The sequence below is a fragment of the Camelina sativa genome, chromosome 12 (genome assembly GCF_030686135.1).
Source record: "Camelina sativa cultivar CO46 ecotype springtype chromosome 12, ASM3068613v1".
NCBI lineage: Eukaryota > Viridiplantae > Streptophyta > Magnoliopsida > Brassicales > Brassicaceae > Camelina > Camelina sativa.
In genome coordinates, this window is record NC_141891.1 from 3,247,244 (window position 1) to 3,272,946 (window position 25,703).

The window sequence follows — 25,703 nt, forward strand, 5'->3', positions numbered from 1 at the left end:
CTATCCTAATATATATATATATATATATATATTCTTTCAAATCTCCATAAAATCTAACATTTTCAACAAGTCCCATTTTGTTTCATTTGTTTGAAAGAAATGGACTAGTTTGATCAAAGCCCAAATAACAATAGAAGCCCAAAATGAAAGAGAAAGGAAAACTGAGATGGGCCGATAAAAATTAAGTGTCTGATGATGGTACATCACTATCATCATAACCCATGGATGGATGATGGATACATGAAGGGAAAGAACATACTATAACATAACAAACATGATTCCGAATGAAGTCGTGCGTCTTTGACTTTGACTAGCTTAAAAATAAGCTTTTGAAAATGCTCCACGTCATCATCACTTTGTCGTTTTCTCGTTTCTTACTTTTCCCTTTTAATTTTCACTGTAGAGAGACCAAACTACTCAACTCAACCCCCCCAGTAAATTAAGAACCTTTTTTTTGTTTGTTGTCTTAATCTTTTTTTCTATTCAACAAATTTTTCGTCTTCCTTGCTCATCTCTGTTATTTTTTTTTAATAGTATTTTATTTTTCCAGGAATATCAATATCTTCTTCTTCACCTTCCTCTTCCTCTTTCGTTTTCTCAAAACTGGGCTTTTCCTCTCTCTTGAGTCAACGGTCAGCGATCTCGGCGTTTCAATATCGGAAAATCTAGCTTCCGTTTTTTTTTTTTTTTTTTTTTTTTCTAATTTCCCTTCGATTTGGTTTTTCTTTTTTTCTCTTCTTCAAATTAAGTCAACGGGTGAATACGCGTTGAGGGCTTTTCTCTTATTCTTGGGGTTTCCTTTTCTGTGTGGTAGTAGTAGGCTTAATCTGGGATGTAAAGATCCTTTCTTTTTTCGAGGGGTGTGTGAAAAAACAATGATGGATCTTTCTCTGATGTTTATATCGGTGAAGTAGTATTTTAGGGTTTTTTGTTGGTTAATCTGTGGAACAACTTGGATATAATGGAACGAAGATTGATTCCTGGCTTCTTTTGGCTGATTTTGGTTTTGGATTTGGTTCTCAGAGCTGCGGGCAACGCCGAAGGTTTCCCCCTTTTTCCTCATTTCTCTTTTATATTTCATTCTTGTTGACTACTGCGAATTTGGCTGGTTTACATAGTTTTATTAGGTTAAGATTACATTACTGGATCCTTGTGATAACTTGTTCTAGCCTAAAAGGAGGACACTTTAACTTAAGCTACTTGTTTTGCAGCTCTTGAGTTATATTGTTGTGACCCTTGATGATTGCGAAGGTTGATAGTAATTTGAGTTTTCTTTTTTTTTTTGGCTTTGGTTAATTGTAGGTGATGCTCTCAGTGCATTGAAAAACAGTTTAGCCGACCCTAACAAGGTGCTTCAAAGTTGGGATGCTACTCTTGTTACTCCATGTACATGGTTTCATGTTACTTGTAATAGTGACAATAGTGTTACACGTGTGTAAGTTTCTTTCTCTATATAGTTTAGTAGCCCCATGATGTTTTTGGCTCTTCGCATCTACTCAGAATTTCCTATGTTTTGCTCAGTGACCTTGGGAATGCGAATCTGTCTGGACAGCTCGTCATGCAACTTGGTCAGCTTCCAAACTTGCAGTACTTGTAAGTCTTCTCTTCTTACAAAAAAACTCGGCTTTTAGCTTTTGGTGTATTGTGGTAAAAAATGTGAAAGTGTTCCATATAACTGTATAATTTTGCATTATCATATATTAGTGGTGAAGTAGTTATACAAATTAATGTTAGAGACGTGTAATGACAGGGAGCTTTATAGCAATAACATTACTGGGACAATCCCTGAGCAGCTTGGAAGTTTGACGGAATTGGTGAGCTTGGATCTTTACTTGAACAATTTAAGCGGTCCTATCCCATCAACTCTCGGCCGGCTTAAGAAACTCCGTTTCTTGTATGCTCCCTTATTTAACCTCTCTTCTTTTAATACGTTCTTAATAAGCAGCCTAATTATCGTCTTCAGTTTTCTTGATCGTGTTTGTCTTCCCTAAAAAGCTATTCGTACAATGTGTTGTTACATTTACCGGAGTCAGAAAGTAGTGTGGCCACATAGATGCTAAGTTATTTTTACTAAATGAAAAGATGTTGGTTCTCTTCTCTAGGAGGCTAGGAATTAGGATGTTGTACCATATGGTCTATTTTGATGCTCTGGAGATCTTTTAAATGGAATCAGAACGTTATAGTTACAGATATCCTTGTACTCACTTAATCCCACTGGAGCAGGAAGATGTTCCGAATTCAGAGTGGCTGTCTGTTTGGTTGGACTCGTCTGTCACTTTTGTGATCGTCAACGGAAGTTTATTGACTTGCTTAATTTGTATGAAACCGATATGCTTCTGGAAGGATGACGTTCTATCAAAGATTAATTTTCTGCCTTAGGCTTTAAGCATTAAATCCTGTTAGTGTGATTATTTTGTAAGTGCTCTGTAAATCTAGAGAGTTAACGCATCTGTAGTATTAAGAGGCTCATTAGATTTTCGAACAACGTCTATTTTCATGTATATTTTTGCTCTACGTTCGTCAGTATAAACTCATTACTGGTTAATATGTATCCACTTATTCGTGACATGGTCGTTTGCTATTGGTGATTAGGCGTCTCAATAACAATAGCTTATCTGGAGAGATCCCAAGGTCTTTGACTGCTGTCTCGACGCTGCAAGTTCTGTGAGTGTAACTTTGTCTCTCTCAAATTCCTTTGTCAAGTTTCTGATTATTGTTTTGGCCAATCTTGGCATTAAGTCAGAAAACTGATATCATCTTGAAATGCAGGGATCTTTCGAACAATCCTCTCACTGGAGATATTCCTGTTAACGGTTCCTTCTCACTTTTCACACCTATCAGGTTTTGCTTCTTTCTCCTATTTTAAATCTTGGTGGGGAGGTCAGAAAATAATGAATTAATTATTTGAAAGTTGTCTGCAGTTTTGCCAACACCAAGTTGAAACCCCTTCCTGCATCTCCACCGCCTCCTATCTCCCCTACACCGCCATCACCTGCAGGTTTGTCATTTTGTATATGTCTTTGAATTGGTACTTATAAGGCCGATCTGTTATGTACTAAGAAAGAAATTCTTCATATTATACTTGCAGGGAGTAATAGAATTACTGGAGCAATTGCGGGAGGAGTTGCTGCTGGTGCTGCACTTCTATTTGCTGTTCCGGCCATTGCACTTGCTTGGTGGCGAAGGAAGAAACCACAGGACCACTTCTTTGATGTACCAGGTTAGCGAAGCTTGCATTGTGTGTTTTCTTATTGAGACATCAATAGCTGATTTTTTTTTCTTACCGTGTTTTGCAGCTGAAGAGGACCCAGAGGTTCATTTAGGACAACTCAAGAGGTTTTCATTGCGTGAACTACAAGTTGCTTCAGATAATTTTAGCAACAAGAACATACTGGGTAGAGGTGGTTTTGGTAAAGTTTATAAAGGACGGCTAGCCGATGGTACTTTAGTGGCGGTTAAAAGGCTGAAAGAGGAGCGTACCCAAGGTGGTGAACTGCAGTTCCAAACTGAGGTTGAGATGATCAGTATGGCGGTTCATAGAAACTTGCTTCGGCTTCGTGGATTTTGCATGACTCCAACCGAAAGATTACTTGTTTATCCCTACATGGCGAATGGAAGTGTTGCCTCTTGTTTAAGAGGTATCTCTCATCTTTTGCTCTTTTCTTTGTCTTCCAGTTACTGCAATATATCTTTGCAATGTTGTTTTTTTTAACCTAAATGCTCTCTTCTTAGTTGGGGTTACCATAGTAGATATAGCTCTGCTAAGTTGACTGACAAGGGAAACTGGTTTTAAGTTGATCGTTAAATATGTAGTAATCTTATGTTTTGTCTTCTCTGTAGAACGGCCTGAGTCCCAGCCACCACTTGATTGGCCAAAGAGACAGCGTATTGCGTTGGGATCAGCAAGGGGGCTTGCATATTTACATGATCATTGCGACCCAAAGATCATTCATCGAGATGTGAAAGCTGCAAATATATTGTTGGACGAAGAGTTTGAAGCAGTGGTTGGTGACTTTGGACTCGCAAAACTCATGGACTACAAAGACACACATGTGACAACTGCAGTGCGTGGTACAATTGGTCATATTGCCCCTGAGTATCTTTCTACAGGGAAATCATCAGAGAAAACAGATGTGTTCGGGTATGGAGTCATGCTTCTTGAGCTCATCACTGGACAAAGGGCTTTTGATCTTGCTCGCCTTGCGAATGACGATGATGTCATGCTACTAGACTGGGTATATAAACATATGTGTTTCCCACTTGTATACTTTAATGATGTGTGTTGCTTCTCTCTTTGTGTTAACTAGGAGTGTTTGTTTGGTACCATCCAACAGGTGAAAGGGTTGTTAAAAGAGAAGAAGTTGGAAGCACTAGTAGATGTTGATCTTCAGGGTAATTACATAGACGAAGAAGTGGAGCAACTAATCCAAGTGGCTCTGCTCTGCACTCAGAGTTCACCAATGGAAAGACCCAAAATGTCTGAAGTTGTAAGAATGCTTGAAGGAGATGGTTTAGCTGAGAGATGGGAAGAATGGCAAAAGGAGGAAATGTTCAGACAAGATTTCAACTACCCAACGCATCATCCAGCCGTGTCTGGCTGGATCATTGGCGATTCCACTTCCCAGATCGAAAACGAATACCCCTCGGGTCCAAGATAGGATTCGACCACGGATGCTTTCTCTGTCTTTTTTTCTTTTTCTTTTTGGGTGTATTTATTGAGGGTTTTAGTTTCTCCTTCTGCATATTATTATTGGTTCTTAAGTGAATACATGAGGATCAGATTGGGTTTGTAAGTGTTATATGAAAAAGGGATTTGAATGTTGTTGAAAGCTAAAAACCCAAACACATGTCATTAAAGTTACTTGACAATTGTTGTAACTTCTTGATTCACATTTGTATCTCATTAACTGTTCTTGACCCCCTGCGTCAGGTCTCGTCTTCGGTTTATTCGCTACATGAGTTTAACATATTACACATTTATATCAAATTTTAGACATTTTAAGGCCCCTTCTGTGTTATCTTGTGATTTATACGTCCGGAGATTTGTTCAACCGAGATTAGATGTAGGTATGTATATATTCACTTATTTTACTCTCATAGATAGATACACTTTTATTACTCTTTTAGATATATATACAAACCATATTTTACTAATTCTCAATTCTTGTGAGATAACAGCTCATAAACATAAATTAAATACAAGATCACCTAGTATTTTATGCTTTGATGGATATCTGAAACCCACAATTTTACATGGGAGGATATAGAAGATTCATGATTCATATATATGATAGAGGAGATATAGTTAAAAGTGGGAGCATGAAAATACATAAATCATAGCTATATATATGGCCTAGGCTAGTTAATGCTCCGACAATTTTGACGGATTTCACCTTGAGAGCCAAGTTTAACATCAAGATTGCTCATTTTGCGCATGGCCTGTTGGAAATCAAAGAAGAACCTTGCTTGGTTAAAAGCATAGCCATTAACGATATTCCTGGTCCTTGGAGTGTTGAATAAGGTTTGGTCCGAAAAGAGGACTCCTGATTTCCTCTGGAGTGCATTGAAGTAAGCATTGTCGAAATCGTTGCGGGTCGCATCAAAGGGTTGCTCTGCATTGTCACCCGCACTACAAGTTTTGGAAAGACTGTTTGCAAAAGTCGAGTCCATTGAAGAGTCTGGGACGGTAAGTCTAGCCTTGAAGGAGGAGCATCGTGCAACTCCTAGGGTATGTGCTCCTATATTATATTCCACAAGTTAAAACCAAAACAGATTCTGGAGCATTCATTGTCTTGAATCTTGATAAACATATATATTATACGGCTTTCATTCCAAGTGATGTGAATAAAATTATTTTATATATTACAGAAGTTATTACGAAGATAAACATGAACAAATTTATCCACCAAAAATGTAATTGTAAACAATAACTATAACTATAAAATATGAAATTAATAAAAAAATATTTTCTCTCTGAAGTTTTATTGAGCTAAAGCTCCATTCCACTTATTCTCCTTTATAGAGGTAAATACTAATAGCTAGTAGAAATATATATACACATACGCGTATACGTATGGAATCCAGGAGTGATGTAAAAGAACTCACCAGATAGAGCAACAACGTCTTGTGGAGTGAAGCCACGTTGGCCAAAAGTTTGAATGAGTTCGGATGCATTGAGAAAAGGTGAAGGTAAATTTCTTGTATCTTCTATCTTCGATCTTTTACCATCAAATCTTCCTTTTGGTATGTCATAGTATGGACCACCAGCCTAATAATTCCAACTACTTATTAGATTAAGTACACAAATCATCTTTTAATATATTTAATCAAGGGTTCAAAATCTTAATTCGCTTAATTACCCAAAAGACAGCATCTCTAGCCGCCATGGCAATAATATCTGCGCAAGATACAACTCCAGGACATCTATCCTCGATTTTCTCTTTTGCATCATCTATGATCTCGTAGCCACGTAGACTCAGATTCGCAGGCGAATCCTTTTCCGCGGTGTTATCTTTTGTTGAATCTAGCAGAATCGACGCGTCACATCCCTTAATAGGACAAAAGGAAACTTAAGTTTTCCAAAAAAATTTTTAAAGTAAAACACACGATTAATGAGAATATGGAGAGAGAGAGAGAACGTTACCTCAATGAAACAGTCGTGGAACAACATACGGATAAGACCCGCGGCTAATGTTGGATCGGCTCGAAGAGCATTGTTAACACTGTTCTTCACAATCTGTTCGGCGAAAGGGCAGTTCATCATGTAGTAAGTCATACTTAAGCCTCTCGCATGGAATGGAAACCCAACAATGGCATGCATCAACAGAATCACGCTCACTATATTCGCCTTAATCATCTTATTATTGTCTATCTTAAGTCTTGTTAACATAATATTCAGTTTAATTAAGCTGCTTCACTCTGTATATCGCTTATATATATAGTACGAAGTCGCAATCAGAGACACTTCATATTGGAGTGGTTGGAATATATATATACACACCTATATTTTACGATTTGTGTATTGATTGGTCCCATGATGAGGTGGAAGCAGATTAAAGTTTGGGATAGTGGTCTATTGTGCCTTCCCGTTTACTCTTATCATAGTGAAAACTATCGTTATTTTATTCCAAATGGCTGACCTGATTTTGCATGTTATTGCATGAAAAGTGGCACGTAGTGTTGACACATACGACCATTTCTTTCCTTTACCAAAACTCGAATTCGCTTGTCCACACAATATTTATTTAATAGCACTATATATGTATTACCTCAAGTTTAAAATAAAATTAAAAACACTAGCTAATACCTCACGCTTGCTATAGCTGACCAAGTTTTATGATCTAAATTACTTTCATTATTTTTATATGAATGTGAATTTTATAAAAAAATGAGAGAGTTTGTAACTAATTAAAACAAAATGCTTAACCAATAGAATTATAGTTCTTTTGTTGCCAAAAGGTTAAAAAAACATGTGATATATAGTTATGAGAAATCTCAAACCTAAATAAACGTTAGATCCCATAAATTTTTCAGTTTTGTTTAAGATTCTGGAGCTTGATCATGTTCCGTTTTGTTCAGATAAATTAAAGTATATATTTGTTTGAACAAAGAATTCCTATGGAAATGTGGACGGTGTAGAGATGGGTCGACCAATCTTGTCTACATTCTTGAATCTAGACATTTTAGTGCTGAATAAGATAATGGCGTATTTGATCAGCGACTAATATATGTGCAAAACTTATAGACGCATCTCGTTTTGAAGAGAAGAACTCAAGAAAATGAAAAGTCAAAGGAGAAAGCGAGATACATATGTAGCTGGCTTCCATTAGCTAGCAATGTCCGTAGAAATGGACAAGACAGTTTGGTATTTTTAATGTAAATCGCATGTCAGTTTCACTTTATCACTGAGTGCTTCCGACGCGGAACTTTTTAGTGGTACATTCTTCCACTTCCTTATCCGGTGAAGACAAGATAGTTGAACTTGTAAATGTTTCTTCCTTTTGTTAATTTTTGGCAAGTGTTATACACTTCATGATACACTTCTACTGTTCTATCGAGGGTTTAAATATGTATATCTTATACATATTTCTTCACTACGTTTCTTAGACAATTGGTTTCAAATACGAAACAAACACATGTATGAGAAGTGGACGATTAGGGAGATAGTGGGGAAAAAAAATCACATAATTTAAGTATAAAATTAAATAAAAGTGAAAGAAAAATTACATATTTTCGTTTTAATTAAGTCGACAGATTTCTTTATTTTTTAAATGTTACCAAAAATCTATAATTGATTTTATATGTTACTATAATTAACTAAATCTATACTATACTTAATTACCAAAAATCAAACTAACTCGTACATTATGATAGACCTAAATTAAATGTCATTAGTCTATAACCAAAAAATCATCTATATATCTATTCGATAGTTATATAGATGATTTAGTCAACGTAGAGCAGGTACGACTAAATACTTTAATAAAACGCACAACATTGGCAATGATGCAACCCCGTTTTAAAAATTGTTAAGCGTTAGTCAGACGGTGAGGGAGGGCCTAGCGATTAATCGGAAAATCGAATTTAAATCGGAGACTAGTTTTAGGGATTTTTATTATTGTTTATAATAAATAATAAAATATCTAATGTTTATGTTTATATAAAATGTTTTACCGAAATATTTGATGGCTCAGTTTGTTGAAGGTTTGCTAATCGAATCCCTGTGTATGGCAGCCAGCTTTTTTGACTCATTTTTTACAGATTTCATCATATTTTCATCTGGTTATAACATAGAAATAGTAGATCTCCACCTTTAACATCATATTTAAGTGAAAAATCAATTAAAAATAAATTTTATTTTTATCCGATTTTTGATCCGATTTGAATATAATCGCGGCGGTTCCTTGCTGCCTAGAGATTAAACGGCGAATCGGCCGATTTTTTTAACAAGGGATACAACCATTATGCCTTTTATTTGATCATTTGAAACCTTCTACTCCACCCCGAAGCTCCTTCACCCTTACTATTTTCAACATTTGACTTCTTCTTTTGTCATTTGTCAAGCTCTTCTCCTTTTACTACTCAGTTTCTTCTTAATTAACGATCTCTCAACTCCCTGAATTTTCACAACAGAAACAAAATATTTAAGGAATAATCATATGCTACACTAATCCGATCAGGTGACTCTAACCAAGTTTCAGCTTCAGCTAAAACAATAATCATGATAACTAAGGTACTTCACCTAAAGCTCTGTAAAGCCAATGAGGCATCTTACTAAATTTGCATAACCAAGTCTCAGCTGGTCAGGGAGTTCCTTCACTTGACCATAGTCCAGCAGTGCAACCTGATGACGCCAAACAAGATTACACAACTCAAGATATGTAGACAATAAAACCTATCAGAAGACCACAGTAACTCAATCAAGAAACTACCAAGGAATAACAAGCTACAAACCAGAAGATGACTTGCCTCTGAACCTTTACAAATCAAATCAAGATATTCCCAGGATGTGGATCCGCATGAAAGAAACCACTCTTCAGTATCATTTGCCCATATGCTTGAGACAAACTCTTAAGTATATTGCTGGAAGGAATGCAAAAAGTATATTTTCCAGTGCAGGCATCAGAAAACATCTTGTTGAAAGCAGACAACGTGTTGGTTTCTAGCACATAAAAGCTATCAAACATGGGAAAGAAAACTATCAGAGATAATGGAGGAGCTTACAATTTTACTGCCTCTGCCATTTTACCATGAGGATTTATCCCTCTTTTGGCCATCTCATCACCGAGGCTCAAGATTGGGATCCCGTTCATGTAATCCATAACCAGGACCTTCCTGTGCGTAACATGATTATTCCTCTGGTCAGCACTCATTACATTAGTCAAGCAATAGAACCAAGAATTAAAGAATTTTTGAATGTAAAGAGATTTTATCAAAAATACAGGAACCATAACTTGAACACTGAAACAGGACAACTTAAAAAGCCTTGAACATTATTGAGAGAACCAGAGTGCTGATATAAGAACAAGTACCTGGTCACCAAATTTCGTAGCACCCTGGGAATGAGAACAGGACTCTTTCTATTGTTCTCATAAAGAAAACGTCGGATCTTTTCCATTGCATTGGCCTCCCTTTTGAAGTCGAATTCATAACCAATCTAGAATATGAAAAAAACAAGGATATTCATAAAGACTTGGAGGCTGTAAAAATTCTTACCAGATATCCTCAAAAGTTTAGAAATGATAAACACCTGCTTCTCGATTTCCTTAGTTATGGAGAACAAGTCAAATTTGATATCAGTTTTTTTGCATGTACAATGCAAATAGTTGCAAGTTTCTTATATCTATCATCATCAACTTCTCCACTCCAGGATGTTTGTACCTAAAACATGTAGTAGCATATTCAGAAATTAATTGAAAGCAGGTTAAGAAGATTTCAGTAGTACTCTCCTGATTATATCTCACCTTTACAACAACATCCCTTTTGTCACCCTTTACTCTTGCTCTATGTACCTAAACAGAAGCAAAGAAGAAAGTGAAAAGATATGGTGAGACTTACTTTAACCATACCATAATCTTAATCTGACTGTATATAAGCGTACAAGGTAATAAATAATACTCTGCATAGGTTTTCAAACTATTGAGTGATAGAGAATGTAGTACATGAGCAATAGAAGCAGAACCAAGAGGCTTAGCATCAAATGTTTATTGTTAATTAATCTTAGTGGGTTTTAGTTTTATAGAGAAAGTGAAAAGTTCTAAGAATTTAAGTGGAAAATAAATTATACTAAACTTGTGTAATTGGTATACACACTTAAACCTTGACATAATTTAAATATTAATATATAATCTTTGATTGATATATAAACTCATATCTCTATTTCATGAGATTTCTCAGTGGGATTGGATGACGCAGGACCTTCCCACAGCTCCGCAAGATCCTTTCTCCGCCAAGACATGAAGATCACCGGTCCTAATGTCGATGGTACCTGTATATACCCCACATCGAAAACAGATTAAACATCACACACTCACTTCATACTAATTGAGCTTATAAAAATATACAAAAATGACAATGGATTGGAACTAGAAAGGTACTATCAACAAACTTAGGACAAACATTGGATTGGAACTAGAAAGGTACTATCAACAAACTTTCGGTTGAATCAAGTGCTGCTTATAATCTGCTGTGCACAGATACATGTAAAATATATACTTTTCATGTAACACCAGAGGAACAAAGAAGTTCAAAAGATGGAGATATATTACCAGATAAAGTAGAGCTGGTTGAGGTGAATGGGTCAATACACCTGCTGCTAGAGCCGCCACCAAGCCAATGGCGTATCCAGGAAGTGCATACCATATGTATTTGTGTCCCTTGGAAGATTTTAGATCAAATATATTCACCACATCTCTGGTTTTTCGATGGTCAAAACAGAGGATCAAAGCCAAAAGCATTGCGGGGATAGCCTGGAACAATATAATAAAACAGTTAAAACTATAATCTGACGAAGAATATTTCTTACAGTTGGTACACATATAAAGACACGCCAATCTGAAAATTCAAAGAAGGGTTTAGTATGTACCATGTCACCAAGACCAAGCATCATGAAATCTGAGGCACTCACACCGGGCACTACACCTCCCAATAGGTTCCGAGGAAACACAATTTTCACTGGCAGTTCCAGTTTCTTAGTGATCAATTGAAGTCCAGGAAGATTCAAACTGTTAGCTACAGTGTGAACTGGGTTTGATGCTTGCTGGGTTGCCACAGTTACCATAACGTTAGCACCAAAGAATCTTTCAGAGAAGAAAACCCAGAATATGTCGTATACAAAGAGACACACGAGAAGCATAGCACATATTTTGATATTGGGCAGACGAACATGGCTGACAAACGCAATACAAATGGAGATCCCAAGCAAATTGTTCAGCACCCAATGGCCAGAGATGAGCCATGCCACAACTGTCACAGCACAAGCCACAAGCAGCAATCCTTGGATTCTTGTAAACGACTTCGAGCAGCAGCGTGAGACAAAGGGATCAGACAGACCAAGCTGCGTCTTAATATATACAGCATATGGCGATAACCAATAGAAGAGAGATGAAACAGAAGCAATGGCTGTAAACGCAGTCAGTAGCTGAGAAACAGAAGAGAACAAATAGAACATGAGAAGCAAACTGCAAGAGCTCATTACTGGGATCATCAAGGCCTGGGAGCTATCTAGAGTAATGGAAGCTTCAGGGAAGTCACGATTTCTCTCCATTTCTTTGCCATAGTTAAGTGCACGGAAAGCGGATGCAAAAGTCACAGTGACAGCTGTGACAATGAGGGTGGCTGGTGCAGGTTCTAGAAGATACAAAAGAGTCCATAGAGTCTCCATGATAAGAGAAGAGTTCCTTCAGATTAGATATATATAACCACTAAGCCTTGTCGCATACAAGCGAATATATGAAATGCATAAGCTTTCGAAAAGAATGTGAACCTGCATCACACCAAAAAACTCAAGTAAGCAACCTTAAAAAAAAATAAAGCTCAAGTCTTTACGAGCTTTACAGAACAAGGGTGATCACAGGACATGGTAACTGAACACTAATGTACATCACATGTCTGTTGCAAATTAACACCTCAAAGAGCTAAAGTTGAGTTCTTTAAGAATCAAAGGTAAATCTCAAATTGTTGATAACCAGATTAAGGAAACTCAACTCTCAAAGTTTATACATTTTATTAACAAACCCAGAAAAGAAAAAGAAAAAAACAAGCTTCCTATTTTCAATGAATCAATTTCGAGTAATTCGATATACAAATCAGAAATCAAATTCATCTTCTCAGCAACAAAAACAAATTAATGTGGAAACCAAGCAATAAGATCGAGAGAGAGAGAGAGCAAGGAATAGACCTGAGAAACCCTAACAACGGAGGAGACAGTGAAGTGAAGAAACCGGAGATAATTGGGATCTAGGTTTCAGTCGCGTGGTTGGATCCTCTGTCCCAATTTCACTTCTTCTCTCCCGACTAATTAAAAAAAGTGTGCGTTAGTTAACGTATTACGATATCAACATCAAAACGGTAACGTATTACGGTATCAATATCAAAACGGTAACGTATTACGTTATGAACATCAAACGATAACGTATTGTACTCAGAGTAAAACGGCACTGTTTTATACGCCTACAAATATTTAAAAATTAAAAACATAACCGTACCACAAAAAATCGGACCAGCAATTTATTTTGAATTTGAACTGAACCAACCAAATCATCGAAGTTTCAACTTGCTGTAGCCGGTATTTTAATAGTACTACTCTGCAGGTACTTACTGGCTATAGCCGGTTTTTACATTCAACCTTGTCTTGTCTCTACATGCTTTTGAGAAAACCCTAATTTTTTCAAAATTCGAACTTGCGCTCTTCGTCTTCTTCTTCTTCAGTTTCCCACCCTCTCGTTTTCAATCTCATTGCCGTTGTTTCCAGATTCTCTCTCTCTCTAGCTTTTTCCATTTCCCACTAAGATTCTTTCGATATGGGAGCAGCTCACAGCCATGAAGATCTAGAGATCTGTTCCTCAGATGAGGAAGATGAGTATGAAGAATACGAAGAAGGCAGAGAAGCCGAAGAAGAGGAAGACAAGTTCCAAGACTCCAAGGACGATACGTTATTCATTTCTTCCTCCGGTGGCTCTAAATCTCCTTCTTCATCACTAGACGACGTCGAGGCGAAACTCAAAGCCCTGAAACTGAAATACCCATCGACGACGCAAGCCCCTTCGTCTACCCAGAACTCAGCTCGCCTTTTCCGTTACATCAATGGGAACACACCCAAAGCCAAATGGATCACTGCTGAGAAATTAACTGCTTACTGTTTCGTTAAGACCGACAAAAAAGGAGATGAAGATGATGATGAAGACGACGACGATGTGAACGGAGATGTGGAAAACGAATGGTGGGTTTTGAAAATCGGAAGCAAGATCCGTGAAAAAGTCTCTGATGAGATGCAATTGAAAGCTTATAAAGATCAACGCCGTGTTGATTTCGTAGCTAAAGCTGTTTGGGCTATGAAATTCTCAAGCGGAGAAGACTTCTCATCATTTGTGAGCAGTTATAACAATTGCTTGTTTGAGAACAATCATGGAGTTGAGATGAATGAAGCCAATAAGGCAAAGATCTACGGGAAAGATTTCATTGGTTGGGCTAATCCTGAAGCTGCTGATGATTCAATGTGGGAAGATGCTGATGATATATTGCTTCAAAGTCCAGGAGGAGGATCTGCAACAACTCCGGCGAGAGATACACAGGATTTGACTGAAGCCTTTGAGGAAGCTACAAGTGAGGGTATACATAGCTTAGCTTTAGGTGCTTTGGATAATAGTTTTCTTGTTGGAGATTCTGGTATTCAGGTTTTTAAGAACATGAGGCAAGGGATTCAAGGGAAAGGTGTTTGTGTTAACTTTGAGCCTGGTTATGGTCGGGCTCATTCCTCTGCTCCCAAGAAGGCTCTTCTCATGAGAGCTGAGACTAATATGCTTCTCATGAGTCCTATGAGTCAAACGCCTCATTCACGAGGGATTCATCAGCTTGATATTGAGACTGGGAAGGTTATTTCTGAGTGGAAGTTTGAGAAAGATGGTGTGGATATCTCTATGAGTGATATTACTAATGATGGTAAAGGTGCTCAATTGGACCCGTCTGCGTCAACGTTTCTTGGTTTGGATAACAATAGGCTTTGCAGGTGGGATATGCGTGACCGGTATGGAATGGTACAGGATCTTGCTACTGCGAATACTCCTGTCTTGAATTGGGCTCAGGGGCATCAGTTTTCTAGAGGGACTAACTTCCAGTGCTTTGCGACTACTGGTGATGGCTCAATTGTTGTTGGCTCTCTTGATGGAAAGATTAGACTTTACTCTAGCAACACTATGAGGCAGGCAAAGACGGCTTTCCCTGGACTTGGTGCACCTGTTACTCATGTGGATGCTACATTTGATGGGAAATGGATAGTTGGTACAACTGACACATATTTGATTGTCATTTGTGCCGTTTTCACTGATAAAAGTGGCAAAACAAAGACCGGCTTTGAGGGCCGCATGGGAAATAAGATTGCCGCACCAAGGTTGCTTAAGTTGAGACCTCTTGATGCCCATTTAGCTGGAGCTGACAACAAGTTCCGCAATGCTCAGTTTTCTTGGGTAAGCAAAACTCTAGTTGCAGTTTATATTCATGCTGACAAAGTGACATTCCTGAAATTTTTCATGTTTTGCTCATAGTAGTTCACGTAATTTTGAAGTCTAAGATTTTTCTGGAAGACAAACATATTGATGCCTGAATGTTTCTTGCACCCCCAAAACCCGAGTTGTCTATGCGATTTCTTTCTTTCTTCAGTTGAAAATGTCTAGTCTGCTGCATCACAAACTGTTTGTCTTTTTCAATATGGCACAATTTTCAATTTTTACATTTCAAAGTATTCCTCAGTTGTCTTGTTGTGTGTTTCAACCTTGATTTTTGATAAAGGGACTTTTACTAGTGTAGAATCATTCTTCTAGTGAAATGACTTTTTACTAATAGTTGATTCCTGACTCTTTTTATCTATCTTTACTTGTTGAAAAATTTGATATATAGGTCACGGAGGATGGGAAACAGGAGCGTCATGTGGTAGCAACTGTTGGAAAGTTCAGTGTGATATGGAACTTTCAGCAAGTGAAGAATGGATCTCATGAATGCTACAATGACCAGGAAGGGCTGAAGAAATGCTACTGCTACAAGATAGTCCTTCGAAATGAATCTATCGTCGACAGTCGCTTCATGAATGACAACTTCGCAATCTCTGGTTCACCTGAAGCGCCTTTGGTCATTGCAACTCCCATGAAGGTTAGCTCTTTCAGCTTGTCCAGCAAGCGGTGATACAGGCAAGTGATGGACCACAAGTTTACTTAATCTGAATTTTAGTCTGTTTGTAACCATGTGAAATTTCAATGTTCTGCCTCTTAGTACGCTGTTAGATTCAGAGAAAAGACACCTGATGATGTTGCTAAGTTTCATTGGTTTGACTTTTTAAGATCGTATTGTAGACGTTTCGGTTTTTCTTTTTAATTGAAAGATGTTGTAGAATGAAGAAAGCTTATCCAATTCACTCGAATTAACAGGTCTGTGAATGTTATTGGGAAAAAAATTGCTAGGAAGGTGCTCAACTTTTTTCCATGTTTCAATTGGCAACTATGTATTATTTGATTCATTGACTAACTCATATCACATAAACAAACCTTGGTCTTGTTGGGTTTCAGACATGTTTACACTGAGGAAGCTTTAAATCTTCTATTATAGTATAGATTTATACATTACAGATTTTTCACAACCAATCACATCGAACTCACTTATGTGACTTCTTCTTCATCAAGAACATGAAAAATCTTGGGAAAAGTTTCTTCTTTTTCTTTCCAGGAGTAGCTTGTGGGACTGGATCTGTTTCTGTTCTGTTTGACTCATTAGTCTCAGCTTCTTTCTCCTTGGACCCTTCAATGCTACTTTCGTGACTTTTTTCTATGTTCACTTCATTATCGCCAGTCTTTCTCTTTTTTTCATGTTCTTCCCTCCATTTTCTCAGCTCTTGTTCTACACCCAACTTCCCTTCTTTAGCCTTCTCAGCCTTGTCCATTGCTCCTGCAAGTGTTTCCTTTCTTTCAATCATCTCTTTGTTTACTTCATCCAACTTCTCCAAGTTTCTCTTTTCTGTTTCTTTTGCTTCCTCCAACTCAGAAACCGCTGCTGCAACTCTTGCGTTGGCTTCTTCTTCATCCTCATGAGCACGCTTGCTAAGCTCATAGTACTCCTCTATTGTCAGTGTAACGGTTCTCGGAGAATCAACAGCATTGTCCCTTGCACTAGATTCACTCTCTTGCAAGGCCTTGATGGCAGCTAAAGCCAGCCTCTCTGAAGCTTTAATAGCCTCAATTTCTTTCTGCGCTGCAATTAATCTGCTTTCCATTGTACTTGCTCCAGCCTTTGCTTGCTCTGCTTCTTCTTGAGACTTTCTTAGCTCTTCACGAGCAAGTTCAGCGAATGATTTCGCTTCATCAGCCTCTTGACTTGCTTGTAGCAGTTGCTTTGGTAGCTCAACCATTTCTTCTCTGGCTTCTTTTTCCTTGGACACAACCAAAGCTATTTCGGACCTCGTTATGTCTATCTCAGCATCTAGTGAAGCAACCGTTATTGATGCCATCCCTTCTCTTTGTTTGATTGAGTCAAGTGCTGATTTCTCTTTCTCAATTTCCAATCTCAAGGAAGAGGATGCTACCTTTAAGCAATTCACTTCAGAAGTTGCTTTCTCTACATTTGCATTCACTTCTTCAAGTTCCTTCTTTGCAGAAGCAACAGCCTTTTGTATATCTGTATTGGTTTTTTCCTGTATTAAAATCTCACTGTTTGCTACGGAGGAACCTGTTTCCTCCTTCAACTGGGATGATTCCATATGATCTGCCAATTCTTTCTTCAAATCAAGCAGCAAGGCTGAAGCACATTCAAGTTTCACTTTAAGTTCCTTTGTAGAAACTATATGCTGCTTAAGTCTTTGGAGTTCCTCTTCTGCTTGTTTTAGCTCTTTCTCCCACCGATGAGTCTCCTGATCACGCAACATGGCTGCTCCAAACTTGAGTTCTTCCGCCTCCAAATGAGAAGAATGCGCACATTCCAGTGATTCCTTTGTAGCTATCAACTCTATAGTGTGTTCTTCAACTTTCTTCTCAACTTCTTTAGAAGCAAGAACCGCTTCTTCGGCTTCCTTCACAGCCAACTCTTTTTCTTTTACCAAAGCATCATACTCGTTTTGAATATTTTGTAGCTCTTCCTTGACAGATTCCAATTCTGAAATTGCGGATGTATGTCTTGCCTTAGCCACTTCAAGCTGTGCTTTAGCTGCAACACTAGCTTCATCAGCAATTCCTTGTTCCATCTCTTCAACTCTCATCTTGGCAAGCTCAGAGTCCTGCTTTGCCTGTCGTTCTTCTGTTTCTGCTTTGTCAAGATTAAGCTTCAACTCTTCTATGAGTCTCTTTGTGCTCTCTAGCTCTTCAACCGCTTGCATTTTTGACATCTCGACCATCTCTGATTTCTTTTTGTATTCAGGAATCTCGTCCTGGATCTTGTCGAGCTCTTGTTCCACAAACTTGCGTCGCTGCAACCAGAAACAGTGAGCACAACTCTAGGCCACCACAAAGGCAAATAATTCAGATATGTATATATAGACACAAGTAAATGTACCTCTAATACTTGCATTCTATGTGCTTTCCAATCAGTAATCCCGCCAAATTTTGAGACGGCTTCTTTAACAGATTCAAAAGGTGATGCTGTATCAATTGAGTCTCTATAAGAATCCATACTTCTTGGTGTTCCATTGCTCAGTGGTGATGTTGATCCTGCAAACCTCGGAGACAGGAGTGCTCTTGGAGATCCAATGCATCTTGGGGACAGAGATCTTGGAGACAATCCATTTCTTGTTGTGCGCTCTGCTCCATACGTGGTGTTTACGCGAGGCAGAACAATATCAACAGACGGAGAAACAAGAGCATGAGTAGTTTGAGAATCTTGTGTTTCTTCTACTTGAGAGTTTGATAAAGTTGAGGGTAAAAAAGTGTCATCCAGATAAGTTTTCCCATTTTCTGTTGAATCTTCACATTGAGACGATTGTTGAATAGCTTCATTGTTTTCGAGTATTGTTGGTATTGCTTGAGGTTGCTGCAACTCATCAGGCCTTACAATTTCACCATTATCACTAACATTTGAGGTCCCAGTAGAATCTTCTGGAGGAGATACTCCTTCTGTTGTCTTTAAATCCTCCATTGGAGGATGCCTAAAAAGCCAAACTTACAAGAGAAACGATTGAACGAAGATGGCCACCAAAAGAAAACAATCAATGAAAAGAGCTTACAAAAGGAAAAGGAAAAACGAAGAAAGTAGAAGGGAATGTTATTGATTTTTGGATTAAGAAGTTTATTTTTAGACAAGAAAAGAGAGGTACACACTGGATTTAGAAGAAAGTCTGTAATTAGAAAAAGATGATGAACACCTCTCTTTTTCTCTTTTCCCTCCGTTTTTCTAGTTCCTATTTTTTTTCATTCATTTTATAAATTGTAATGTCATGTTAACATAATAGACTTTACAGACCAGACATAAGCATTTGACCCTAACTAAATCACAAGAAAACTAACAAATATATTCTCCTAATAATCAAGTCGCTCTGTTAAGATTGTGTTGTATACAACCTGACTCTGATATTTACCTCATCATAACTCATTGTCAGAACTGGAGACAGTCATTTGATCGATGCCTATAAATAGTTTTTTTTTATCCACAATAAGAAAATCGAACAAGCTTGGACAAAAACATGATTTCTTAAACCATATTCAACTTGGACCATGTGTTTTTTTGGTAAGCCACAAGTGTTTTTAAACACGATCAACAAAAACAACAAAATATTCTATTCTCGTACGTATACATTTGGCCAAAGATGTTAGCATCTTTGGTATGGTACTCCAAGTTCCAAGACTCTCAAAATAGTAACACAACTGAGAAAAAAACCAAAACTAACTATTTGCCCCATCAATCTGTCCACATGGGTTTTGCTCAAGCAGCCGTTACAACACCTGATACCCATGGAACTATAGAAGGCGCTTTTGGGTGGTTGTTTCTGTATGTCTCAGAATATCTGTCTTTAAAATTCTGTTTTGGCTTCTCTGCCTGCAATTCACATAGAGACATGATTTGTATCAGACAAGCTTTCAATCCAACTTGGACGAGTAATATCTCAAGGAAACTGAGAACTGGGTAAAATAGTAGTAAGTGAACGAGGTAAGTTCTTACGTATTTAAGCCAACATTCCTGATGTTTATGCTCATAAATATCTGGAGAGAAGCAACCAAACTCAGATGGGCAATAAACCCAAATATTGCATCTTGTTTCTCCAGGTTTCGCACGTCTTGCCTGGTCTAAGCAAGCCTGGCAACAATCAGCTGCACTCTCTTTATGATGTGTAAGTCCCCATCTCACTGCAGCACCACCATAATCTGTGTGAAGCTCTGCATTACATACAGCTGGCACTGGTCTGCCTGCTAATATCTCCTCTGTAAGGAAAAAAATGTGAAACCTCATGAGTTTTTAATCCGCCAGTGTCAGCACACTTTTCCACCCAAATAACTGCAAAAACAGAGATCACGAATAAAAATAAAAATTTAAAGAACTATTACCAGGCTCTTCCTCTCCTTCAGGTTTATCATCGTGTTCTTCATTTATAACCTCAGCAGGTAACCAGAAACCGATCTCTTCAGACAGCACATCCCACTCCATCTCCAAAGCTCTTACAAGCATCCCTAGATATTTACAGAACAAAAGAATTTTCCCTCTAATTATACAAAACAATGATAGATTATCCGGAGGATCTCATAAAATGAATCTTGGCTCTCAAGTTGAGAAACTCAGTAATCTCTCTAAAGAAAAATACCTGCTTCCTCTAATATGAGGGTGGATTTTACCCCATTTTGTCCTTGAATCAGCTCTTTAACTTCCTTCAACTTCTCACTGCGCCACATTTCTACAGTTTCTGTTCGCCAAATGAAGATAAGAAGGTATTAAGGTTCAATACAGGGATGACATGAATGTGCCAAAAGATAACTATGGTAATGAGATAACAGGAACAAGTCAACATGCATTACTAACACCACAAGAGAAAACAGAGCTTTTTATAACTCAAGTTGAAGCATCAAAAAGCAATCCAGTGTCTCAAAGTCTAGTTTTCTAGGAGTTAGGACTTTGTCACCTCTCTAACAAAACAAATTAACCCAATCCTACCTTCCACCTTATTCCTATTACTCTTGTAAATAACTATGAATAAAACACATATGGCTCATTAGCCTTGTCAGTACATCAATAAATTTTAAGAGTTATTCAAGTAAAGTGAATATAATGACAAATATAACTCTTCACAAGTTGGATATCATGACAGTATGAAATTCTTGAGCATATTTTTCTGACGAAATAGAAAGGAATTAGAGAGGCGTGTTAAGACATATAAAACTGTTAAGTAAGCTAAATCTAAAGAACATAGAAAGATTGAGCTATATTCCACTTCCACATAAATGCTTTACTAAACTGAGTTCTTGATCTTTCACAGGTAATAAGACAAATTACAATCAAATTTAGGAAGATGACAGATCCTTAGCAGATAATTGATCAGCAAAAGTCATAAATTGTAAGTTTTGTGGCAGTTTGAAAATAAATGACTTTTATATTTGACACTGATTCTGAAAGTATAGTAGCAAAAACAGAGAGATCCCTTTGTTCTTATGTAGGGAGGATTAGCACAAAACCTCTGAGCTGGGTAACATTCGACTGCTCCTCTAAGCTTTTCAAACGCTGCAGGATCTCATCAACTAGTTTGTGTTTAACATTAGGAGACAGTTCAGTATTTGATTGTGCAACGGCGACCTCATGTTTCAGCTTCTTCACCTATAATGGTAACATATTGAGAAATCAATCAAATTCATCTATCTGAGGAAACAGAAACTTTTCAAATTCCACAACAAAAGGCAGTAGTAGAGACCATACCAATTGAACAAGCTCGGTAGGTTCTTTTGATCTTCGAATCCGAATAGATTCCTCCATTTTCCTAATCTCATCTGCTGTGTACTTAACAACTAGATAAAAAGAACAAACCACAAGAGCTCTGCATCAGATACTACGACTAAAATCTATCATGATAACGAATCAATCGGAGGAAGAACATCAGGAAAAATAAAAGAAGGACGCACCATAATCGTTATTGGAATAGATGTGGAGAGAAGAAGAATAGAGAAAGCGAAGAACAAAGAGAGCGATGAGAATGTTGAAAAAGCAAACGAGTAGAGTGATTCTTTTGAAAGAGAGAACTCCAGCTCCTCCTCCTCCTCCTCCGGTGGTGATCCATTCTCCTCCTCCCCTCGCCATCTCCACTCCGCCGTCATCCCACCATTCTCAAGATCTCAGCTTCAAATTACTCACTACTACTACTACTACTAACAACACTCTCTCTCCTCTGCTTCAAATCGGACACACACACACTTATAAAGAAGAAGATTCGATTTCGATTTCGATTTCTTCCGCCGGAAAAAGCAAATCGGGGAAGATAAAAGATAGATAGAGAGAGAGACAGAGCTTTATTTAATTTCTTATTTTTTTATTTTTATTTTTTATTTTTATGTGCTCATTTAATTATACAACCAAAACCTCCCTTTTTGACATTTTACTATTTTTACTCAATACGTGTGGTGTTGGGTATAAAAGCGTCTTATACTACTAGATTTTAGTATTATGTAAAATAAAAGTTGAGTTTTCCAAAAAGATAAAAAATGAAAATACTGGTCACCGGCTCTACTGGTTACTTAGGCGCACGACTCTGCCACGCTCTCCACCGTCGCGGCCACTCTATACGCGCCTTAGTCCGTCGCACCAGCGACCTCTCCGATCTACCTCCAGAAGTAGAGCTCGCTTACGGAGACGTTACGGACTACCGTTCACTAGCAGATGCTTGCTCCGGTTGCGATATTGTTTTCCACGCTGCGGCTTTAGTTGAGCCTTGGCTTCCTGATCCATCTCGATTCGTCTCAGTAAGCTTTCTTTTGTTCCACGTTTTTAAAGTCTATTGCGAGTGAGAATTGGAGAGATCATGAGTTCTGGTGATTTTGAAGCTTAGGTCAACGTTGGTGGACTGAAGAACGTCTTGGAAGCAGTTAAGAAGACGAAGACCGTGCAGAAGGTTATCTACACTTCTTCCTTCTTCGCTCTTGGTTCTACTGATGGATCTGTTGCTGATGAGACTCAAGTATGTTAACTCTAATTTCAAGATTTTGTTCCTTCTGTGTTTTAGTTTGATTTGATTTGATTCGATTATAATTTGCTTCTGGTCTTGTGATAAGGTTCATAGTGAGAAATTTTTCTGCACGGAGTATGAGAGATCCAAGGCTACTGCTGATAAGATTGCTTTGAATGCTGCTTCTGAAGGTCTTCCCATAATTTTGCTTTATCCTGGTGTTATCTATGGTCCTGGCAAGCTCACTACAGGCAATATGGTTGCTAGATTGGTATAATTCTCTCTACGTTTCTTCAATCTCTTCCTTTTTGCTGATTAGAGTTGCATTGGTTAGACTAACCTAGTGTTGTTCTTCTAGTTAATCGAACGCTTTAACGGGAGATTACCTGGATATATTGGCCCTGGGAATGATAGATACTCCTTCAGCCATGTTGATGATGTTGTGGAGGGTCAGATTGCTGCAATGGAAAAAGGTAGGCTTGCTGAGAGATACTTACTCACTGGGGAAAATGCTTCTTTCAAGCTTGTCTTTGATATGGCTGCACTGATTACTGGAACCAAGAAGCCAAACTTTAGCATTCCATTATGGGCAATCAACGCATACGGATGGGTATCTGTTTTAATCTCTCGGGTTACAGGAAAGCTTCCACTTATCAGTCCTCCGGTGAGTTTTCAATTGCATTCATTAGTTGCCAACATATATTATAGGTTATCTTATTTGGTATAATTATAATCTTTAAGTCGTAGTAATTTGTAATGAACAGACTGTGACAGTGCTGAGACATCAGTGGGCATACTCTTGTGACAAGGCTAAGAGAGATCTTGGTTATAACCCTCGAAGCCTTAAGGAAGGATTGGAGGAGATGCTCCCTTGGTTGAAGAGTTTGGGCGTCATTCAATACTGAACTTAAAATTTCCCATCTTTCAGGTATTTCCAAGAATAATAATTCCCCTTGGATTCAATGTTTGTTCAATATGATGACTACAGTTTTACTTTCACGTTTACACTTTTAACACAATCGATTAGTTTCTTACTAGAAAACTGCTTTGGTTCAATCGTGTATGTCAAACAAATGTAAAACGCTTTGTATGCAAAGGCGGATGATCATATCTTAAGAACTCAAATTTCACAACTGCTATTGTTATATCTATTCCTTAAGTTCAAAAATCATTTATCTTGGATCTATTGCGTATCTTTGCACGGATTTTATAGTACGGTAAAATTCAGAAGCTTGTGGGAGCTGCATTTTAAGAGGCTGTGAGTGTAAAGAGGAAAATGTATATGTGGGAATATCACATGTTATTTGCCAAGAACTATATATATGATTTACATCTAGAAAATATATGGTCAGAAGATAAATATACTGAGTATCCGTTTAATCTGTTCATGATGCTTTTGTTCTTTTAGTATAATCCACTTTATTGTAGCTGCATGGCCGTTGGTAGTCACACTTCAGTTTATGCTGTTCACAGAACAAATCAAAGAGAGGATTATTTAGTTAGAAGCTCTCACAATTATACATTGTCTCTGCAATAGATAAATAGAAACTGGCAATGTCTACCTGTTACAGTCCACAGTCTTAGAGAAAGGGACCCCCAAATTAACACCACATTTAGCAGGTAGTTGTTTGGCATAATCATCATTAATACCAGGGATTGTATTAGCTACACTCTTCAAGCAATTGCAAGCTACTTGTCTATCGGCTTTGGCAGGAGCAGCAGCTTTTAGACTATTAAGTCCGTTGCAGCACATTGGCGAAGGAGTTCCTCCAGCTTTTAGATAAGGCAAACATTGTGCTAAGTACATATTTACCTGCGGACATGCTATGGCTTCTCCATGATACGCAATCGCCATTATAATTGTAATGACAAGCAGTAACACTGTTCGGGTTGCAGTAGTAATGTTCCCCATTTTTTTTTTACTTGTTGAGTTTTAACAATAATGTTTTGATTTGTTTTCTCAATGAATTGTTTTCTTGATCTGGTTTATTTTATAAGGAGGGAGAAATGATATGTCATATAACATGTATTTGAAGTGACAACGCTTTTTGTAAGTCATGTAATTAGAGTGGGTTGTGGAAGTTGAAAAGAGAAAATAGCTTTATGTGAGAGAATTGGCCTTTTTCGTCTATAGTTCTGTCATTTATGAAAATCCAAAACGATGGAAGACTTTGGGGGTCTCATATGTTAATAACTTAAATATAATAGGGAAAACGTCCTATTTCCCCCTCGGAACTATCATATCGTATTAAATCCACACCGAAGTTTGACCTTGTTCTATAGCTCCTTCGAGCTTAAGTCGTCCACCTATTTCTACCCGAATTCGTAATTCTATTGCTATTTCTCCAATTTTTTTGGTTTAAACGGTTTACTAACAAACCGACACAAATCTGGTATGTAACCAATTTTTCAAACCAGACAACATTAAAAATTTGACCCGACCCGTAAACAATATGTCTAACATATTTTTCTTCACCCGGTTTTTGAAACTAAAAAAAAATTACTATTTTGTGAATTTTGATTTCAAAATTACAAAAGTACATTGGAAAATCATTGCAATTAACCAAAAATCATTTCAATTGAGATTTGATAATCTGTCGATAAGGATGAACCAATCTAGTGTCGTCGATGTTACCCACGTCTTTCGTTTTCAGATTTTTTTTTTCTGGGCAAATTTTAAGATTTTTGTTCATCGGTCAATTTTCATAGCAATTTGAATCATCTCTTTGATTCCTTGATTCCATTCTACGCCGTGAATCACTTCCATGACCATTCCTTATCCATCCATTACACACCTAAAGAAATCAAGACTCATGATTTTGACCTAATTCCATAAAACAATCGAAACTACATTAAAAAAAAACCCAGACCTGGTCAT

General features: G+C 37.6%; 8 protein-coding genes and 1 pseudogene across 10 annotated transcripts; 3 read left to right on the top strand and 6 right to left on the bottom strand.

The window, feature by feature from the left end:
• The first annotated feature begins 445 nt into the window (after positions 1-445).
• On the top strand, positions 446-4,917 carry LOC104729916 (BRASSINOSTEROID INSENSITIVE 1-associated receptor kinase 1). The gene is made up of 11 exons (XM_010448941.3): positions 446-1,043; positions 1,303-1,435; positions 1,522-1,593; positions 1,751-1,894; positions 2,593-2,664; positions 2,770-2,841; positions 2,922-2,998; positions 3,089-3,220; positions 3,297-3,638; positions 3,841-4,235; positions 4,335-4,917. Exons 1-11 carry the CDS (start codon positions 962-964, stop codon positions 4,656-4,658), a joined length of 1,845 nt encoding a protein of 614 aa, XP_010447243.1. The 5' UTR covers positions 446-961; the 3' UTR covers positions 4,659-4,917.
• Positions 4,918-5,083: 166 nt separating this feature from the next.
• On the bottom strand, positions 5,084-6,962 carry LOC104729917 (peroxidase 47-like). Its single transcript, XM_010448942.3, has 4 exons — positions 6,644-6,962; positions 6,360-6,548; positions 6,106-6,268; positions 5,084-5,738 (listed from the first exon to the last, which is right to left on the bottom strand). Exons 1-4 carry the CDS (start codon positions 6,887-6,889, stop codon positions 5,359-5,361), a joined length of 978 nt encoding a protein of 325 aa, XP_010447244.1. The 5' UTR covers positions 6,890-6,962; the 3' UTR covers positions 5,084-5,358.
• A 1,861-nt stretch (positions 6,963-8,823) lies between these two features.
• On the bottom strand, positions 8,824-10,571 carry LOC104729918 (protein ACTIVITY OF BC1 COMPLEX KINASE 7, chloroplastic-like; annotated as a pseudogene). Its single transcript, XR_015574777.1, has 7 exons — positions 10,558-10,571; positions 10,250-10,380; positions 10,032-10,156; positions 9,724-9,834; positions 9,469-9,582; positions 9,242-9,343; positions 8,824-9,115 (listed from the first exon to the last, which is right to left on the bottom strand). The product of XR_015574777.1 is annotated as a protein ACTIVITY OF BC1 COMPLEX KINASE 7, chloroplastic-like (transcript).
• Positions 10,572-10,843: 272 nt separating this feature from the next.
• Positions 10,844-13,321, bottom strand: LOC104729919 (signal peptide peptidase-like 1). The gene is made up of 4 exons (XM_010448943.2): positions 12,899-13,321; positions 11,585-12,484; positions 11,268-11,468; positions 10,844-10,987 (listed from the first exon to the last, which is right to left on the bottom strand). Exons 2-4 carry the CDS (start codon positions 12,380-12,382, stop codon positions 10,868-10,870), a joined length of 1,119 nt encoding a protein of 372 aa, XP_010447245.1. The 5' UTR covers positions 12,383-12,484; positions 12,899-13,321; the 3' UTR covers positions 10,844-10,867.
• Positions 13,276-16,101, top strand: LOC104729920 (protein CYPRO4). Its single transcript, XM_010448944.3, has 2 exons — positions 13,276-15,182; positions 15,613-16,101. The coding sequence occupies exons 1-2, from the start codon at positions 13,521-13,523 to the stop codon at positions 15,892-15,894; spliced, it is 1,944 nt and encodes a 647-aa protein (XP_010447246.1). The 5' UTR covers positions 13,276-13,520; the 3' UTR covers positions 15,895-16,101.
• Positions 16,102-16,199: 98 nt separating this feature from the next.
• LOC104729921 (protein WEAK CHLOROPLAST MOVEMENT UNDER BLUE LIGHT-like 1) lies at positions 16,200-18,955 on the bottom strand. Its single transcript, XM_010448945.2, has 2 exons — positions 18,247-18,955; positions 16,200-18,160 (listed from the first exon to the last, which is right to left on the bottom strand). The coding sequence occupies exons 1-2, from the start codon at positions 18,823-18,825 to the stop codon at positions 16,361-16,363; spliced, it is 2,379 nt and encodes a 792-aa protein (XP_010447247.1). The 5' UTR covers positions 18,826-18,955; the 3' UTR covers positions 16,200-16,360.
• Positions 18,956-19,357: 402 nt separating this feature from the next.
• On the bottom strand, positions 19,358-21,963 carry LOC104729925 (uncharacterized). Its single transcript, XM_087479209.1, has 7 exons — positions 21,789-21,963; positions 21,586-21,674; positions 21,348-21,486; positions 20,483-20,581; positions 20,229-20,351; positions 19,846-20,105; positions 19,358-19,722 (listed from the first exon to the last, which is right to left on the bottom strand). The coding sequence occupies exons 1-7, from the start codon at positions 21,961-21,963 to the stop codon at positions 19,609-19,611; spliced, it is 999 nt and encodes a 332-aa protein (XP_087335335.1). The 3' UTR covers positions 19,358-19,608.
• Positions 21,964-22,255: 292 nt separating this feature from the next.
• LOC104729924 (uncharacterized) lies at positions 22,256-23,958 on the top strand. 2 transcript variants are annotated; one of them, XM_010448947.3, is made up of 5 exons: positions 22,256-22,622; positions 22,709-22,837; positions 22,932-23,096; positions 23,184-23,489; positions 23,590-23,958. In XM_010448947.3, the coding sequence occupies exons 1-5, from the start codon at positions 22,365-22,367 to the stop codon at positions 23,728-23,730; spliced, it is 999 nt and encodes a 332-aa protein (XP_010447249.1). In that variant the 5' UTR covers positions 22,256-22,364; the 3' UTR covers positions 23,731-23,958. The 2 variants fall into 2 exon arrangements, with proteins under 2 accessions (XP_010447249.1, XP_010447251.1); XM_010448949.3 differs by having other exon boundaries at positions 22,365-22,622; positions 23,573-23,958.
• Positions 23,959-24,108: 150 nt separating this feature from the next.
• On the bottom strand, positions 24,109-24,930 carry LOC104729922 (non-specific lipid-transfer protein 11). Its single transcript, XM_010448946.3, has 2 exons — positions 24,388-24,930; positions 24,109-24,288 (listed from the first exon to the last, which is right to left on the bottom strand). Exons 1-2 carry the CDS (start codon positions 24,735-24,737, stop codon positions 24,279-24,281), a joined length of 360 nt encoding a protein of 119 aa, XP_010447248.1. The 5' UTR covers positions 24,738-24,930; the 3' UTR covers positions 24,109-24,278.
• Between the last annotated feature and the right edge of the window lie 773 nt (positions 24,931-25,703).